Source organism: Halyomorpha halys, unplaced genomic scaffold (genome assembly GCF_000696795.3).
Source record: "Halyomorpha halys isolate HHAL.00 unplaced genomic scaffold, Hhal_1.1 Scaffold1280.1, whole genome shotgun sequence".
Classification (NCBI taxonomy): domain Eukaryota; kingdom Metazoa; phylum Arthropoda; class Insecta; order Hemiptera; family Pentatomidae; genus Halyomorpha; species Halyomorpha halys.
In genome coordinates this window covers 139641-158356 of record NW_027106955.1, presented here as the reverse complement: position 1 = coordinate 158356, position 18716 = coordinate 139641, and the positions used below count along the sequence as shown (strand labels likewise).

Below are 18716 nucleotides of genomic sequence, written 5' to 3'. Positions count from 1 at the left end.
TTTTTTAGATTAAATTATTTTATAGATTAATAGTTGAAGCTAAGATTTTTTTTTTTTCCATACCCTCCTGTAATGATGTTAGTGGGTATTTGGTACATACATATAGGAGGTATGGGTGTTAAGGATACCTTGGATTGCCTTTTGGCATTATAAGGTTAGGTGAGAGGTCCAATGAAGGTTGTAACTTGGTTGGCTTACGCTAGTGGATTATTGGAAAGGAGAGGAGCCGTTCCGCTGGTTGAAACATATTTTTTAATTTGGTTTAATTTTTTTTAAAATTTGATTGCAATTAAAACATTTTTGTATTTTTTGTGTTGAACGGGTAGATACAAATATATTTTTTTAAATGTTTTTATAATGTATGTTTTTCACCATTAAAGGCTGTTTAATTGAATTGCATCTTGTTTAATAACTGTTTCATTTATTGTGATATGTTTTTAAAATTATTATAATTTTGAATTTCTGTTCTAAGGTGCAATTATATGGTAAATAAAGTATCATTTTAGTTACTATGTACCATCTTAATTAAGATAAGAGAAAAGAGCCAAAATTAAGTAATTAATAAGTTAAGAAATGGAATTAAATAGTATTTTATTCATTTCTAGATGAATGAAGTTATTAATTATTAATTATTATAATATTAATTTATATATATTAATTAATTATATATTAATGATTATTAATATGAATTATTAATTATAAAGAATCATTTTTTACAATTTTTTTAAGGGATGTACTAAAAAACATTTTGTTTTTATTTAACAGGGTATATATTTCCAAAGGTGCCAAAAGTTTCGAGTGCTTTGAGCACTTGTAAAAAAATTGTTATAAATGAAATTTCATATATTTTTTTATATTTCAGATTTATTAAATTTTGTACCAATAAAAAATAAAATATAAGTACAAAAAATGAGTGTTCATTTATTTCTTTTTAAATTAATTGTATGCTTGTACTGAAAATGATTCAGAATTTCTGATACCTGATTAAGCAAGATATTTTTCGAATAATGTTAATGTACCACAAGGTCGAAGGTTCATATGTGAACATAATATGCCAGGCCAATAATAATCGATTAAATGTTTATATTCGAAACTGGCCAAACCGATTTCAGGTCAAACTAGTTCTTCTAGGCCAATCAAGTTTGGCCTAAATACTATTGGCTTAATTATTTTGGTCTAAGCTAAAGTGTTTGAATCGTTGCAAGTGACAAAATAAACACGCTGGGACTTGCCAGCGCGGGGATTACCCTCTCACAATGCTTATACATTCATTACTAGGAATAGAACTTTTATGTGCTAAAAAATCCGAAATATGTACATAAATATATGCTAATAAATTGTCAAATATGTAAATAATATGTATTTATAAATTTTGTATTATTCAACAATATAAATTACTAATTAATTACTAATTTTATAACTTAAAAAAAGTTACATGTATATATGTATTTATTATATATTATATGAATAATATTTTAAAGAAATCATGTTAAAATGTGTACAAAAAATGTACTAAGAGAAAACATAGCTGTTCAATAACAAGACATTAATCAGTAATTGTAATGTAACTAATTGATTAATAATTGGTCAGAATGAATTATGAACAACTTATAAATAGAAATAAAGAATAATCCTCATTAAAAAGAAAAAGAAAAACTTTAGATAAATATTTAAAACTGAAATATATTAATTATTCAGCAGGGTCAGTTACAAAATTATTGCAGATTAAATGCATTTTTAAATTTTCAAATAAAAATCTTCGTCGGTTTGACCGCTGAATGGACCTGTACCGGCTAAAAGATCTTCCGACATTTACTGATGTTATAGGAGTATACTTAAATGAAGTTATTTCCATTGCTCTAGTTCGGTATTCTGCATCACCAGGGCGGCTGTGTCATCATTTGTTATAATAAGGAATAAGACCCTTGCTCTTTTTAATTGATTCTGAGAAATTCTCGATGTAATTCTGTGTCAAAATTTATTATTGCCACAACTTTTAATTTGTGTTCAAAGATGAAGATAAATGATAAATTTCATTTTTAAGTTTATTGCGTTCTCTTTTAAGTGGTTACTGCAAAAAATGTATATAAAATTGAACAAATAATTTAAGGAAATATGTGATTCAGGACAAAATACCTAAAAATATGTTAAAAGTAACAAATATTTCATAAAATATGTGATTTACAATAAAATATATAAAAGAAGGCCAAATATTTAAAAATATGTGAAATAAAAATGGCTTCTTTTGGCCAGAAATGTCTTGAAACATCTATAGTTAGTAAGGAATCCCATATATCATCATCATGGTCAGGTAAAAATATGTGAAAACATAAAAATCCTATCCCTACTTATTACGAGCAATCGGATTGTGAACGAGCTATGTGACAATAATTTCATTTTTGGAACATAATTAAATTATTTTGAAATTAAATGAAATGAAATGAAATGAAAAAATAACTTTATACTGGGACATATGTCCCCTAAGAATAATTACAAGGTTCATATAGTGAGATTTTTATCTGGCGAGCGTTTACAAATTTGCAGATAGTAGAATGAAATTACATTGGTATATTGGCTTTACTACTGTTTATGATGTTAATCAATACCTGCCTATTTATTTGATTACAAAGATGTGGAGGTTTGGTTATTCAATAAATAAAGGAATAGGTGTTGTTTAAAGGAGAGAATGGATGAGGACTGGCGAATGGAAATGGAAAGAGAATTGCAGAGGGAGGTTGCACGTATGACGAAGAATTTGCTAAAGAAGGAGGTTCTATAGGAGGGCATATATAAATCATTAGGATGGGATCTGGTGTTTAATGAGTGGATGGATGAACGAAGAGTGAGGAGATCTAGGATATAGGTAGGTTTTTTGATGTTAAGAACTTGGAATAGAAAAAACCAAGGAGGTATTGCCTTCGGGAGGTTGGATAGAACCACTTCAACTCGGAATACCAGCGGGAGACTTGAGAGTGCCTAGGGAACCCAAAGATAAATCTTACAAAACAATTTATGAGTCTCTTCAGTCTCAACTCTAGTCCTGCAGATAGCCCTCCGTACACCAAGGATCCGTAGTCGAAGTGGGGGAAGACGAGAGAGGATACTAGGAGCTGACGAGTGTTCTGAGGAATAGAATTTTAGGGATTGTTTGAGTACAGTTATGGATTTGCGTGTGATTTGGGAAATATGGTTATTCCAAGAGAGGTGTTGATCAAAAGTGACACCAAGGTTTTTTATTGTAGGATAGAAGTGAATCGGTTTGTTGTTAAGGAAAAGTAGAGGACAGTAATGGAGGGTATGAAGGAGGCGCTTGGAACCGATAAGAATGGCCTTCGTTTTTTTGGCATTCAGATGCCCATGCGTTAATGCTGTCAATATCTTCCTGTATCTTTTGGATGGCCTCAAGCATTTCGGAGGGATTGAAGGACAGATAGATTTGGAGATCGTCTGCGTATAGGTTGTACTGTAATTTTCTATGCTTTCTATATTGTTATTATGTATATTTCATTTTCTTGTGTTCAATTTGAGCTGTTAGAATGGAGGGAGCAGTTTTAAAAATAAATTTTGCAAAGTGAAAATATCTTTTCGAAGCGGTTGGGTTTGAGGATCTGACTTCAATTTATAATGTTAAATACTCTTGACCAAAAGGCTTGACAATGTGTGTCCAGTATTTTTGTTTTTAGGAAATAAGGATGGACCTGCCAGGGGATGAGTTCTGGACTCGTAGTAGAGAAGGTGAAATTCCTAGTTACTGGGATGAGCCAGACGGGCTAGAACTGGGAACAGAAAGGATATGGCGGTACAAGTTGCTAGGATAAGCCAGACGGACTAAGTTTGTCGGAATGAAGGTACAGGAATAATAGGGAAACTGGTATAAGTCTTTGGTAATCATATTTTTAAAAAAATACAATTCTTATATGGCAATAACAGCTAACACACTGAACTAGACCTGCGTTACCACTGCTAAGCCTTTCTCACATAAGCAGCTTGGTTAGAACTGAGGTATTTCACCAGAGGAACTTTGTGTCCCTAAGATCAATCTATCCCAAAATCGCCAATCCCATATCACAGCCAGATAGGTGTCGTAATTGAAGGATTAAGATAAATTCCAACAATTCATTTAACGATGTTACTCTTACCCCTGTCGAACAGATCCGCTACCTTGGACTACACTTGGACAAGCGATTAATCTGTAATCCTCACACCAGACTGAAAAGACAGAAAACTGCACGTCGATTTCGACTATTACAGCACTTACTAGACAAACGGTCTAAACTTCCAACACATTACAAAAGACTGGTCTACATGACTGTAATAAGGCCAATCTGGACATATGGAGTTGAGCTTTGGGGCTCCACTAAGCTTTCGAATTCCCCTCGTATTCAATCCTTACAATCCAAAATGCTTCGTGAAATCCTCAATGCTCCTTACTTTGTCACAAATAAAATCATACATAAAGACCTTAATGTTCCCTATGTAACCGATCTATCCCGAACCAGATATCACTCCTTCCATTATAAACTCTCTAACCACTCAAACCCCTTAGTTTCTAATCTTGCATCCTCTTCCATTCCTGACAATCCTCCGAGGCGCTTGAAAAGAAGATGGCCACGAGACCAGTTAATGTAAAATGTCATTAGAGTGCTGCCAATGGGTAGTTTCTCTACACGCCTGTAACACTCCAATTTAACTTAGATTAGATTTACTTAATGTATTATAATGTACAGTTGTAAATAGCAATAAATAAATATTAAAAAAAAAAAAAGATCAACCTGGCCTTGGTTATCTCCTTACTGAAAGAGCTTGTGCATCTGGCTGTGATCATGAAGTGGCATACACCATCACCTGCATGGGAATTAGCTCGGAGATTATTCATTGTTTTATTTATTTACTTTAATTTCTGGACCTGTCGATTTGTGTATTTTAACTTATTTATTCATTAAATTATTTTATTTTATTAGTACTATTATTTATTTATTTTTTTAAACTTATTTATCCATTCAAGTGTTTCTTGTAACCGGCTTTTTATTATATTTTCCTTTGAATCTATGTGTTAGTCTTGTTCTTGTAGAATGTATTTATTTGTTTGTTTTTTGGTAAACTGATCTACCGCTATGACTATTATTAATGTTCTGATCTCACATTGCCGTCTAATAGTGAATTTGTTCAGCGGGTCACTGGAGAGGATCTAGGACGGTGAATTCGGGAGAGTGAATTTGTTGATCGGGTGAATTAAAAATTGTGAAATGGTGAAATTGAAGGAACAGTAAAGGGAAAGAAAAAAAAGGAATGAATCGAAATATTTTTGTATTTGGTGTATAGATTGAATTTGATTATAAAAGGAAACTGTAGGGAAAAAAAACTGTTTTCTTTCTATTTTATTATACCATGTAATTATATGTAATTTATATATGTCCCATTACGGAATGATTAGTATGCTGTGTGATGTAGCAACCTGATGTATTTGGGCAGCATAGATGAATAAAGTATTTCTCTCTCCTTTTCTGGATCAACATCCATTGATTGTGTGCAATGATCACCAGTACCTATTCTCTTTATCATAGATATGTAATAGATATACAGTTGAAATGGTTGCAATCAACAAAAGCTTAAATATTTTTCACCCTACAAAACAAAAACGTCATCTGTACAGACTCTTTGTCTGTCCTATTTAGCTTAAGAAATATTTTTTCAACTAACCCATTAAACCAAAACGTGTATCACTCATTACAGTCCGCCGGAAACGGTATTTCAGTGTTCTTCGCCTGTGTCACTGGACAGGTGGAATAGCGCGTAACGAACTGGCCGATAGAGCAGCAAAAGTGGCGATTTCTAAATGAATTCCAAATCGCAAAGTGCTTTTCGATGATTTCATTGCTCTCATTAAGCAAAGGACTAAATTGAAATGGAGACAATCATGGGACAATGTTTCCGATAACAAATTAAGGGAAATCATAATTGACGTCTCCCCTTGGATATCACCAAGAACCATTATCACCAACAAGAAATGTGCGCAAAGAGGAGGTTATTTTGACGCGCCTTCGAATAGGTCATACGTGCCTGATCTACAGTTATCTTATGGCCCACGATTTCCCACTCCAAACTTGCAGAACAGAACTTACAGTTAAACACATTTTGACAGAATGCCAAGCATATAACTCCCTCAAATCTTTATATAATATACCAGTGGATCTCCACTCCATCTTGCAGGATAACAAACAAACAAGCTTTACCATAAAATTTAATCAAATTTTACTACAGGACCCCACGTTGCAATAGTTTTACATTTAAATATTATAACAGCCATGAATCCGGGCCCTTGTCCCAGTGCAGGGGTACAGCCCAAAAGTACTTAAGTACAAGTGTTTTGCTATTTAGGAAAGTATGGCACTAATGACCCATACGTGGTTGGTTTCTTAAAATAATTAAATAAACAAAATTGCAGTGAATTCATTTTTTCATTTAGAATCACATTTATTTATTTTTATTCACTTAAAATAAATAATATGATTTTATATTGTTTTATTAAATATTATACAGCTTGATCCAGAGCAATCATTAATTTGATTGCCCCAAGAAATTTAATCATAACTGATGTGATACTGTTTATTCTTTCGGTCCAAAAGCATCTTTCATTTGGCAGAGCGTAAGGTATGCTGACATAGCCGATGTCAAGATCTGTAAAAAAACAAAGACATAATGAACAAACGTTAATTAATAATTTAAGTTAAGAGAATAAAAGAAATATACATTAATTTACCCCAGCTAGTGTTTCCCTGTTGAGAATTAATGATTTGGTTCTGTAACCAGTGATGTTAATTGGCCTGTTACACATGGTAATTATCATTTGTACTTCATACTTAGTTCTCTTGTCCATTTCGTACCATGGCAATCCATATACTGCATTAGCCAAATCCTCAGCCTTCAAAATAATAACAGTGTTGAAAATAATATATTAATAGACATATCCATTGAGTGTCCAAAATATTCGAAACTTGATAATTTTTATCAATTTAATAAATATTAAAAAAATATAATAACACCAATAAAATAGACTTGACCTCTTGACAAATAAGTACATTTCTGATGACAAGATATTTTAAAATTAAGTATATATAATTTATTTTCTTAACCCAGTGTTTATTTTTGGTTAGATCTAATAATATTCCTTTCACATCCTTATACTGTAATTTAATTTATTGATCAATTTGTTATGGATATGACTAGTATAATTGAATGGGTAAGTAGCTAAAAGGTCTATGTATTTTTTTTTTTTAATCTTTAGTGTGGAAAAAGTGAGTAGAGTCCTATCTAGCTAGTGTGAGATACTCTAACCACTAAATCTAATTAATAAGTGAGACACCTAGATATAGGTGGGGAGATGTACACTTCAAAAACATAACAAGCTCTAACAAAAAAAAAATTGAACCTTTTTTACACAAATTACATTGTTGTACGGGCAACAAAGGATCTGTGGTTCGTTTGTCCTCCTAGGTATAAAAGGTATATACAGGGTGTTTCAGGGTTAAGTGGTAAAACTGAAAATATGAACTAAGGACCTTTATACAACAAGTAAATTTGCTGTAGGTGACATAGTGACATGATAAAAACATGTGGAGAATCTACCCACTGATAGAACTCCAATAACATTTCTAGAGGAGAAGATCTCGAGGCCATCTTCTTTTCAGACGCCTAGGAGGTTTATTAGGTAATGAAGGAGAAGCCAGGTTAGAAACAAGTGGATTTGGGTGGTTGAAAAGTTTATTATGGAAGGAACGGTATCTGGTTCTGGCCAAATCGGCAACATATGGAACATTGAGGTCCTGATGGATGACTTAAAACATTTAAGGACCTTAAAACAAGAAAAAAAAAATCCACTGAAGGTATGTCCGCAAGCGCTTTATTTAGGAGATATTCACACCCAAAGATTTTCATTGTTATGAATTATTTAGCTTATATGAAATAAATAAAACTTATTTATTTGTTGCAAATACCTTATTAATTAAACTTAAACATTAAATTCATATTAAATGTGGTTCAAAGTGATTTCCTTCAGCATTAAGACAGGCTCGGTATCTTTTTTCAAGTGGATATGTGTTATTATTTCACAAGATTCAATTATCCTTATTTGGTAATCTTCCATGCATAAATCGCCTGGAATATTCACTACATCATTAGCAAAAACCGTACATAAACACCATAACGGCATATTCACCATTAGTCTAAATTGAAGGCATAATGATGAGTACTCTGCGAAAGCCTCTTACAAACTAATAAATGTAATTAACAGTTCCAAATGCTAATGCCAAATAGTACTAATCCTTATGTTACCACTAGTTTTTATACAGTTAGGGATGAAAGGGCATATTAGTATTCTATCCAATCCATCTCCTCAACAAAGCGTTTGCGACATACTTTCACATTGAACAACATTTAATATGAGTCTTAATGTTTACATTTAATTAATAAAGTAAATAGAACAAATAAATAGGTTTTATTTATTTCATATAACGTAAATAATCCATAACAATAAAAATCTTTAGGTGTGAATATCTCCTAAACAAAGCGTTTGCGGACATACACTCAGAGGAATTTTTTTTCTTGTTTTGAGGTTCTTAGTTCATATTTTCAGTTTGGCCACTTTACCCTGAAGCATCCTGTATATACCCGAATCCTCGAGAAAAGATTAAGAAACATATTTCAGGGGAACCTTCAAGAGGAACTGTTTATTGACAATTATTGAGAAAGCATGAAACTGGGTAAGGAAATATATTTTTTACGTAAAAATTCTGTAACAGACGTAGTGTATTTTTCCGTTTCACCAATCTGATAAATGTTTTCATATCATAGTTATTAATTAGTTAGTTTTTTTTTATTTCTATTTCACGTGCCTTTTAGTTGACTAACTCCATAAACTCATTCTTAGCATTAGGAATATAGAATTAAGAAGTAATTACCTCAAAAGTTACATGGTCAGCTATGTTGAATACCATGTAAAATTGAATTAACATCACCATAACGCCGATGAAAGCTGAAAATGTCTGGTAAATGCTGTTTCTCTTTTCCTATATCACCAAATCACAGGAAAATTAATATTCCGTATTGATTATAGCTTACTTTAATTTTAATGAAAGCTGTTTATAAAAACACAAAAGATACATGGGTCATTCTGACATAGGTGTGAACTTTAAGACTGAATTATTATAAACAATGTTTTTGTTTTGTTATTCTAATACTTCGTCTGTTCAAAGAAGACGTGATTGAAAATTAACAGTACCATCCACATTTTAATTAATCCTGTAAAAACAAATTAAAGTGTCAAAGGAATGAATGAATGAATGAAAAAATAATTTTATTCAAGGACATATGTCCACTAAGAAAAAAAACATGGTTCATACATTAAGATTTTTATCTGGCAAGCATTTACAAATTTTCAGATAGTAAAATGAAATTACATTGGTATATTGGCTTCATTACTGTTTCTAATGTTAATCAATACCTGCCTATTTATTTTGATTACAAAGATGTGGAGGTTTGGTTATTCAATAAATGGAGGAATAGGTTTTAGTTAAAGGAAGGAATGGATGAGGACTGGCGAATGGAGATGTGAAGAGAATTCCAGAAGGAGGTTGCACGTATGATGAAGGATTTGCTAAAGAAGGCGGTTCTATAGGAGGAATATATAAATCAATCGGTTGGGATCTGCTGTTTAATTAGTGGATGGATGAACGAAGAGTGGAAATATATAACCGTAAATTTTGACTTATGTTTAGTTATATATTCATCGTTTATACTTTCCCATGCTCAGCGGAGAAGGGAGTGAGTTAAAAAAAAATTAATAAATAAATATAATCGCAAAAGGGGGGAAAAAAACAATAAAGAATAACTTGCTCCTTAGGCACCACGTTATTTTTTCTCTTGGAAAACGAAAAACCCGAAACAATATGCCCAAAATATAACTACAATATACCCCTATATAAACAATTATCGAATTATGACCACTGGCGAATACGTTTATATGTAGATAACAGAAAACCTAGGGGTGTTACCTACCCACCTGTTGAATTGTAATATTCAGGAACAAAAAAGAAAGAAAGCAGTTTATATGCATAAGAAAGCAACTATATGTATAAAAGTTTAATAAGAAGAAGAAATATACGTAAACAGAATGAAAAAGGAAAAAAAAAGGATTCATAACAATTAATAAAACAATAAAAACTTATAGGTTGACTTAACGATAACTTAAATGCTTAACCTTATTAACTAAATTTAAATTTTTATACAAAAGAGGAATATAAAATTAAAAAAATAAAATAAAGTTTAGTCCGAACCCTTTGTCTTTGTGTGTACTCCTGGCAGAACACAAGTGTGTCCGATATTTCCTTTCCAGTCGCAGTCTCACCTTCCCCAGAAGTATGGAGATGACCCCTGCCACCACTCTCCTATCCAGAATGGGAAGAAACGTCGCCACGCACTGCACTATATCCACACTTCTAGTGTCAATAACCGTCCATTGAAGTAACACCATAATTTAGCAAAAGGAAACTTTAACGATAACATATCTTATATGGTGAAATTTCGATACAAACAGTAAAGACATAGGGTCTGATGAACTATCACTATCTCATATTGAACAAACATAACGTGTTCAATCACCACACTGTGACCTTCACAAAAAAAAAACCGTGCCCGCTGTCTAAAATATATGGTTCGTGTTTTTGTTTTTTTCCACTTAACACCAATTGTCGACCCAGATATCGCCAGTTTTTTTTTTATTTCACCATGACAACCGTAACACCCCTTGTCTACGCAGATATCGCCAGTGTTTTTATTTCACCATGGCAATCGTAACAAATACAGTTATACCACCAAAAATAAATCCATAGACCTTCTCATTATACAAATTTAATAAAGGTAGAATATTTTATTAGTAATAGAATTAGTATTGGAAATTATTACCGCAGCAAAAGACAAAACTTTTATCCTGTTAATAATATATCGAAATAATTATCATGGGACAAAAAATGAAATTGGGACGCTTTTAAAAATGAAACTCTTTTTTTTATGAATGACCCACGTATAATTAGTTAATAAATTTCAAAAATATTCCTTTTTTTTTTAGTTTATTTACCTGCATTTGCAGAAATAATGCAGACACTAAGAAAAACATCATGTACAAGCAGTAGACTATGACGACCGGTGAGAATAATTGTAGAAGTACCTGCAAGCATCTGTAAAAATAAATGATAATTTATTTAAGTGTATAATAATAATAATAAAAATGATAGTGCTATGATAACCGAGAACGATTGGGGCAGGCACTCAAAGTGCCTGTTTTCTGTTTGGGTTTCAAATCAGAAAAAAACATACTGAGGTTGTTGCGATCGCAGTCCCTCGCAAGCTGAAGTTGTAGACCGTAGAGATGATATCCGTAGGCATATCCTGGAGTGAGGATAAGAAGATTCTATGCCATTTCTCACCTGGTGTATCTAAAGGACAGGGTGACCCTGGGTTAATCCCTAATGGGTTAGGATGGTTAAGGAGTTTGGAATGAAAAGACGCATATCTGTTTTGGGTCAAATCTGCAACGAATGGGATGCTAAGGTCTTTGTGAATGGGTTTATTTGTAACGTAATAAGGAGCATCATTGATTTTACGTACGGTTAGGGATTGTAAGGATGGTTTGGTGGAGCCCCAGAGCTCAATTCCATATGTCCAAATTGGTCGAATTATCGTAGTGTAAACTAATTTTTTGTAGTGAATGGGAAGTTTAGAGCGTTTGTCAAGTAAGTGTAGCAATCGGAATCTAAGAGCAGTTTCTTGTCGTTTCAGTCTTTTATTCATTAAAATTTAAAATCTCTATTAAAATTTCTTTGACTATTTTTAATGAAATATCAATATATTCAATATATCATTTGATATTGATATTATTAATAATGATAATTTGAATGGTGAGTTACATTAAGAGATACTATTTAAATTTTTCATTTTTTTTTTTTTTACATGTGAACATTCCCATTACACTACTTTCCATATGCATACATCTATTAATTTATTAATCTTTTTTTGCCCTACAGACCACTGTATTTAATCTATCAAATGTTTTTAATTATATATTTTTAAAAAACAATTCAATTAGATCTAGCTATAACTAACCTGTTAATTTCTTGATGAATCTTGATCCATGTCCTTATATCCTGTCTGGAGAAGGCATTATTGATATTATCGTTCTTTATCGTTTTCCTTTTCAATTCGCCCATCGATATATACAGATATTTCAAATAGCTCCTTAAAGTGTTGAAGAAAGCTAAGAAGAGTAAAGCATTGTTGAGCTGTTTGCTAGTGGAAATCGATAGAGCCAAAGACATTAATAGTACGACAAGCTCATAAATCCCAGGTTGCCTGTAATCAAATGGAGTTTCGATGCGTATTGCGAAATTCTTGCGGTATTTTCCTTCGTACCAATCGACTATTGGAACTGAACAAAAGAATATGAAACTAATCGATACATATAAAAATGGCAGTGTTTGACAGTGGTTTATTATGTTCTTAGAATTATCGGAGTACACTTGGAGGAATTCTTCATCGCCCAGCTTGCTTTCGATGATATCTCGTGCCAAAGCGTCCATTTCAGCAATAATCTTCTCCAGGCGACCCTTGATCAAGAATTGATATAGAGAAAGGTATAGAGCAAATGAGTAGAGAACGAATCCAGGTAGAAAGAGAGTCACGTCCTGAAAAAAAAATAATTGTCATGAGACATGGTAAATTACAATTGAAATATTTTGAAAACACAAGTGAGGTACTTTGTTGTTTCTCTAAATTATATGGATAATTATTTCATTTCCCAACAAAATTTAAGAATGTTCATATAATGTATATTGGTGGTATAGAGAAACACTGGCAAATTATTGAACAAGTGAAAGGTATATTGTAAGACACAATTTCATTTAGATGATATTAGCTTCCTTATTGCTTCGATTGTTCAATTAATACCTGTATAAACAGATTAATGTAATTTGAAACCGACTATTGTCATAATAACCACGGAATTAGCCACCTTCTGTTTCCAGTCTTTTAATTCCTACCTATCCTCTCTTTCTACTCGTGACAATGCGCTATCACTACAAGAATGTTTAAATCCCACCATGTTCCCCATCCCCTCCGGAGAAACAATGGCTCTTGGGCATGGTATGACGAAGATAAAGCAGAAGAATTCTCAAAAAACCTTTCCTTCCAACACATGTACGCCTCACCCGAAATCCCATCCTACCAACACCGTAACAGTAGAATAATTCCTTATGTAACCAATCCCACTTTCATTACCTCCAGTACAAGCAGTACTGTTGGAGTGCATTTCTGGACATTTCACAGGCGTTTGACCGAGTATGGCATGCCGGATTGTTCCTTAAGTTTAAAAGTCCATCTTTTTATTAATTAACTTTTTTATGAAAATATTGCCCCTTGGGGAGGGGAGTGACGGTAGCAGCGTGGTAACGAGCGTGTCTATCAACCCAAAGGTTATCAGTTCAAACCCGGCCCCACCTGGAAGTTTTTTCAAGCATAAAATTATATGAAACGCACTCACAACCTCCCCTCGGGCATTTGTGAAGCCCGTTAGCCAATGGGTGGCACTCTAAAAAATTGGCATGGGGGTGACGAACCCACCCTATAAAAAAAACACGTCAGGAAACGCGTGATATATTTCCTTAGTACATCGCGCGAGGCCTTGGACCTCTATGGTCTGTCGCACCAATAATAATAATAATTTTTTATAACCCCTTCCTGAAACTGGAAGGGGTCATCTAGAGGTAACCAGCCTATTCAAACCAAGATAGGCGGTCAAGTTTTCATTTCGTGGGATCGCTACAGAAATGAAAAAAGTCAACCATAGTCGCTAGATTCCCTCAGCTCCACACGGCCCTCTCATTTTTTTTCAGTCCTTATACCTCGTCCTCCGATCCTACCTTTAGCGTTCGCTGTTGTAGAGAATGTTTCAGCCGCTGTTAATGCCGGTATCTTTCAAGGTAGCGTTTTGGACCATGTCATCTATATTCTCTTAACTGCAGATGTTCCTCTTCATCTCAAAACCTTTCCGACAACATTCACTGATGGTGCTGCCGTCCTTCCATCAAATTCATATCTTGTTACATCATCTGCACAAAGGTAAGGCACTGTGCTACTAACTCCAAGGACCCGGCTATGGCAAATAATCATTTATTCTGTTACTTTAATCATGAGAAAAGGCTCAGTGTGTTCTAGAGCCTTCCAGAGATCCACCTAGTTCCATTAAGTGGATACGCTTAATTATGGAAAAATCTGGCAGTTGAGCATGATGTTGAAAATTCATTGATTGTAGCGGTTCACATTATTATTATTATATTTTTAATTACATTGTATATTACAAATCATATTATAATCCTGACATATTATTATTTAGAATCACCACAAAAATCAACCATTTATCTCTTCAGGCATAGTTTATTTAATACACCGTCACCCATATACATTTTATTTTTAAAAGCATTACATCAATACAAAAAAATTGCACCTGAAATCCTATGTTTCCTCTAGCCATGGTAAATCCGTAGACGAACAATGCAAACAAGATGACCGCCAAGGTCAAGAAATCGTAGACTACTAGCAGTAACCAAACAGGATTGGATAACTTCGGTAAGCATGGTGTCGGCATCCCCCAGTATAGGAAGGACTTTAACATCCATCTGAGAAAAAAAAAAAAGCAAACATCATAGTATGTATGGGCAAAAATCAATTAAATGCGAAATTATACCAAATAACATAATTCATTAAAACATATAAAATTAATCAAAAATATCTAGTGTTATGCGAGAATCACTCAAGTTTTACTTGCACCTTGTATTTAATAGAAATCAATTTCTTATATAGATTACTATTTATTTGTTTTGTTTTTTCGGCCAAGACTCCCATCGGAGTCCTATACTGCCTAACCATGGTTGGGGGTCAAAGTTCTTCATTTGTGGGACCGCCACGCAATGAAAAAAGTCGGACGTCCCAAGCCGGATTCGAACCGGGACCGCCAATAAACATCAAATTGGTAAGACTGCGTCTTAACCACTGAGCTATGCGCGGCCCAATATTTATTTGTTATTTGTCATAAAAATCGTGTAAAAACGGAATATACATTTTTAAGTTTACAGTTAGTCAGAATTCTTATTCTATCAATAGGAATTTAAGGGTCTCCCTCCACTACTTAGAAAACTGCATTTATTTGCGATTTTCTGGACAAAACATTATAATTAGATTTTATTTATCTTTTTGTAAATTCTCACATTTATTTATTTTTATTTTAGGTTTTTTTTTTATGTAAATTATTTTTTCATTTATTTTAATACTTATTTTATTTCAAGATTTTATTTATTTTTATGTCGATTCTTTCTTCATTTATTTTTATTCTTATTTTATTTAAACTCTATTTTTCAATTATTTATTTATTTTTATTGTAGTTTAGATATTATTTATTTTTATATATACATCGAATTGGCATCTTAGATTCCCCGAAATGTCCTCTATGCAGCATGGGGGACATGGATGGGGACCATCTTTTGGCGTGTGTTGGTCTGGAGGATGTTGAGCGAGATGCGGACCAACTAGGAGGACGAGTAAAATTGTATTAGGCTGCGAGAGGGAAAATGGCGTAATAGCCTACTTCCTGTAGCGTAAAAAGAAAAAAAAATTTTATATAAATTCTTTTTTCCATTTATATCCTGGATCTCCTCACTCTTGGTTCATCCATCTACTCATTAAACACCAGATCTCAACCGATTGATTTATATATGCCCTCCTATAGAACCGCCTTGTTTAGCAAATCCTTCTAGTACAAGAGCCCAAGAGGAGATTGCTAGTCAAGATTGATGAGTCAGCCAAGTATAGGTAGGGGGAATAAAAAATGGCGGCTGTTTAAATTTAATTTTTCATTCGGAAGTCTATATCTTAAAAAGTAGGAACAAGACAAGAAAACCTAAGAGAACGTCATTTAAAGATGAGCAAATTTGCTAAAATGTGAGACCTAAAAGAGTTATTTAAGTTAAATAGTTCTCGATATATATCTTTTTAATTTCATAAAAATGTTGTATGGGACGTGCTGAAAGATCAGTAGTTAGTGAATTTATTTTGAAAAATCTATATCTCAAAAACCATTTAATGTACAGATGTCTATTAGCACTCAAATTAAAACTAGTTTAGCTATAAAGTAGTTTATTATGTTTATCTTCTTAAAAGTATTAGTTTTCATGGAATTTTTATTTGCCAAATTTATATTCATATGTGAAATCTAATACCCCTACGCAGATAAGTGTCATAACCTACTTCATAGTAAGTTAAATTTTCTTTATTTTGAGCGTTGGCAGACATATGTGCGTCCTATGGATCTAGAGATATATTTTTCTAAAAAATCCAACATTTTATACGAACAACTAGAAATTAACATTTTGTGAGTTTATTTTGTCAAATATCATAAAAATTACAACAAATTATCCCAAAAAGATAAAGGTTATTAATCATTTTATAATAAATTTAACTAGCTTTAATTTGAGCGCTGGCAGACATCTGAACATCCAATGGTTTCTGAAACGAAGTTTTCCATAAATCAAACTTATTGTCGGAACAACTATAAATCAATTTATTTTAGCAAATATCATGACAACTACTATTCCTACGAAGGTAAAGGTCATAAACTTCTTTATAGTCCATTAAACTAGCTTTAACTTGAGTGCTAATAGACATCTGTTCGTCATATAGTTCTTGAGATATAGATTTCTCAAAATAAATTAACTAGCTACTAATCTTTCAGAGTTTCTAATGTTCTCTTAGATTTTCTAGTGTTGTTGGTAGTTTTTAAGATATAGAGCTCCGAATGAAAAATTAATGTTTTGAAACAGCTGCCATTTTTTATTCCCCCTACCTATACTTGGCAGACTCATCAATTTTGACTAGTAATTATGCATAGTTTTCATTAAAGTAATCAAAAATTGGGGTGAGATAACTGCCTTCTTTTCTTCCCGGCTCTTGTACTATTCGTCATACGTCCAACTTCCTGGAATTCTCTTCCCATCTCCATTCGCCAGTCCTCACCCATTCTTTCCTTTAAACAACACCTATTCCTCCACTTATTGCATAACCAAACCTCCGCATCATTGTAATAAAATAAATGTGCATATATTAATTAACATTATAAACAGCAGTTAAGCCAATATCCCTAAAATATTTTATATGTCCCTATTTTTTAGCCCTGATAAAGCCCTGCAAAGTGGGCCGAAACGTCGGACATTAAATAGTTATAAGCTATTAATTCCTTTTTGACCGCAACTCTGAACTTCTTCTTATATATATATGAAAAAAATTATACTTTCTGACCTACATACCAAAAACGCTTAATTTTGTTCATAACATCTCTTCTACCTGAGAAATCGGGGATTTTAGTTGCTTGAAACCATGGTGATAGGGGACATCATGAAAAAAACAGCACGCAAATCTGTCCAATAATTCAAAAGTATATTGTTAACAAAGAATCCATCATTACCATGTAGATTATATTACTACGGTTGTTATAAGTAACCTGATGAGAAAAGCGGTAAAATTAACAGATTGAAGGATGTCAAATGTTTAAAATTTTATTCATAAATCTACATCCTAATGCATTGATAACCTCTACGTGGTACGAAGTTTTAAATAAGTTGAAAAATCCTAGAACCTCAAATAACCAATTGTCTAATTAACCATTATTTCCCATATACAAACCTCTTATTTAGATATAAAATATTTCTCTGAAGTCCTTAAGAATACTTTTAATGAGTATAATATAGATCAGTAATTCTCAAAGTGGACGCTGCAGCGATTCAAGGTGGCACATTTGGGGGGGGGGGGGCGAGGAATAACTACTACTAATAATGACTACGTACTTCAACTAAGTTATCACGGTCAACAATATTACTCCTGACTCTAATAGAACCAAGGATTACTAAATTGGTACCAGCACACCAGGTCTATCCTTCTCATTAAGATTATTTCGAACGTTTAACTTTTTTATTTTATTAAATTCTATTCTGAGTTCAATGAATAGTTTCCAATTTTATAATTTCTAAGTTCAATGTTTCTAATTTACACCTTTCTTTGCTATCTCTTAAGAAAAAGGTAGACACATTAATACATACATATTTCCTATTAATTGCTATGAAAAATTTTAAAAAAATTAATTTCCTGGAAGCGCTATGTAATATTTTTCCTGGAAAGGAGGTGGTAGAACAAAATAGTTGGGAACCACTGATATAGATGAAATCAAGATTCTATTTTAATTATATTATTTCAATTTCTTGAGAAAAGGTAATTATTTATTAAATAAATCAAAAATTTGTATCCTTTTTTGTCTCAACACTTTTTATTTTTCACCAGTCCAACGTTTCGGCCATTTTAGCCATCCTCCTATTTCTTTAAATTTAAAATCATCAATATTTAATTTTTCTTATATAAGATTATCCACAATAAATACACTACTATATAACAAACCATTTACGTTTTTTTTTTTTTTAATTTTTTTTTATTATTCTTTATATATGTTCCATTAATTTTAATATTTAGATTTATTCTCTTTCCCGAACATGACTTTTCTTTTCTCTAATAAACATATAACAGAATTATAGTCAACACTATAAAAAATAATAAACATATAACCTATAGCA

General features: G+C 32.5%; 1 protein-coding gene across 1 annotated transcript in view; it reads right to left on the bottom strand.

Annotated features, from left to right (window-relative positions):
* Positions 1-6525: 6525 nt before the first annotated feature.
* The window catches only part of LOC106689110 (odorant receptor 83a), a 17523-nt gene continuing 5332 nt past the window's right edge, over positions 6526-18716 (bottom strand). The window contains exons 2-7 of the mRNA XM_067045251.1: positions 14552-14723; positions 12157-12734; positions 11132-11231; positions 8958-9065; positions 6761-6922; positions 6526-6678 (exon numbers count right to left, since the gene is read on the bottom strand). Coding sequence (XP_066901352.1) covers positions 6607-6678; positions 6761-6922; positions 8958-9065; positions 11132-11231; positions 12157-12734; positions 14552-14723 — 1192 coding nt within the window. The 3' untranslated portion in view covers positions 6526-6606. The remainder of the gene's footprint in view (positions 6679-6760; positions 6923-8957; positions 9066-11131; positions 11232-12156; positions 12735-14551; positions 14724-18716) is intronic.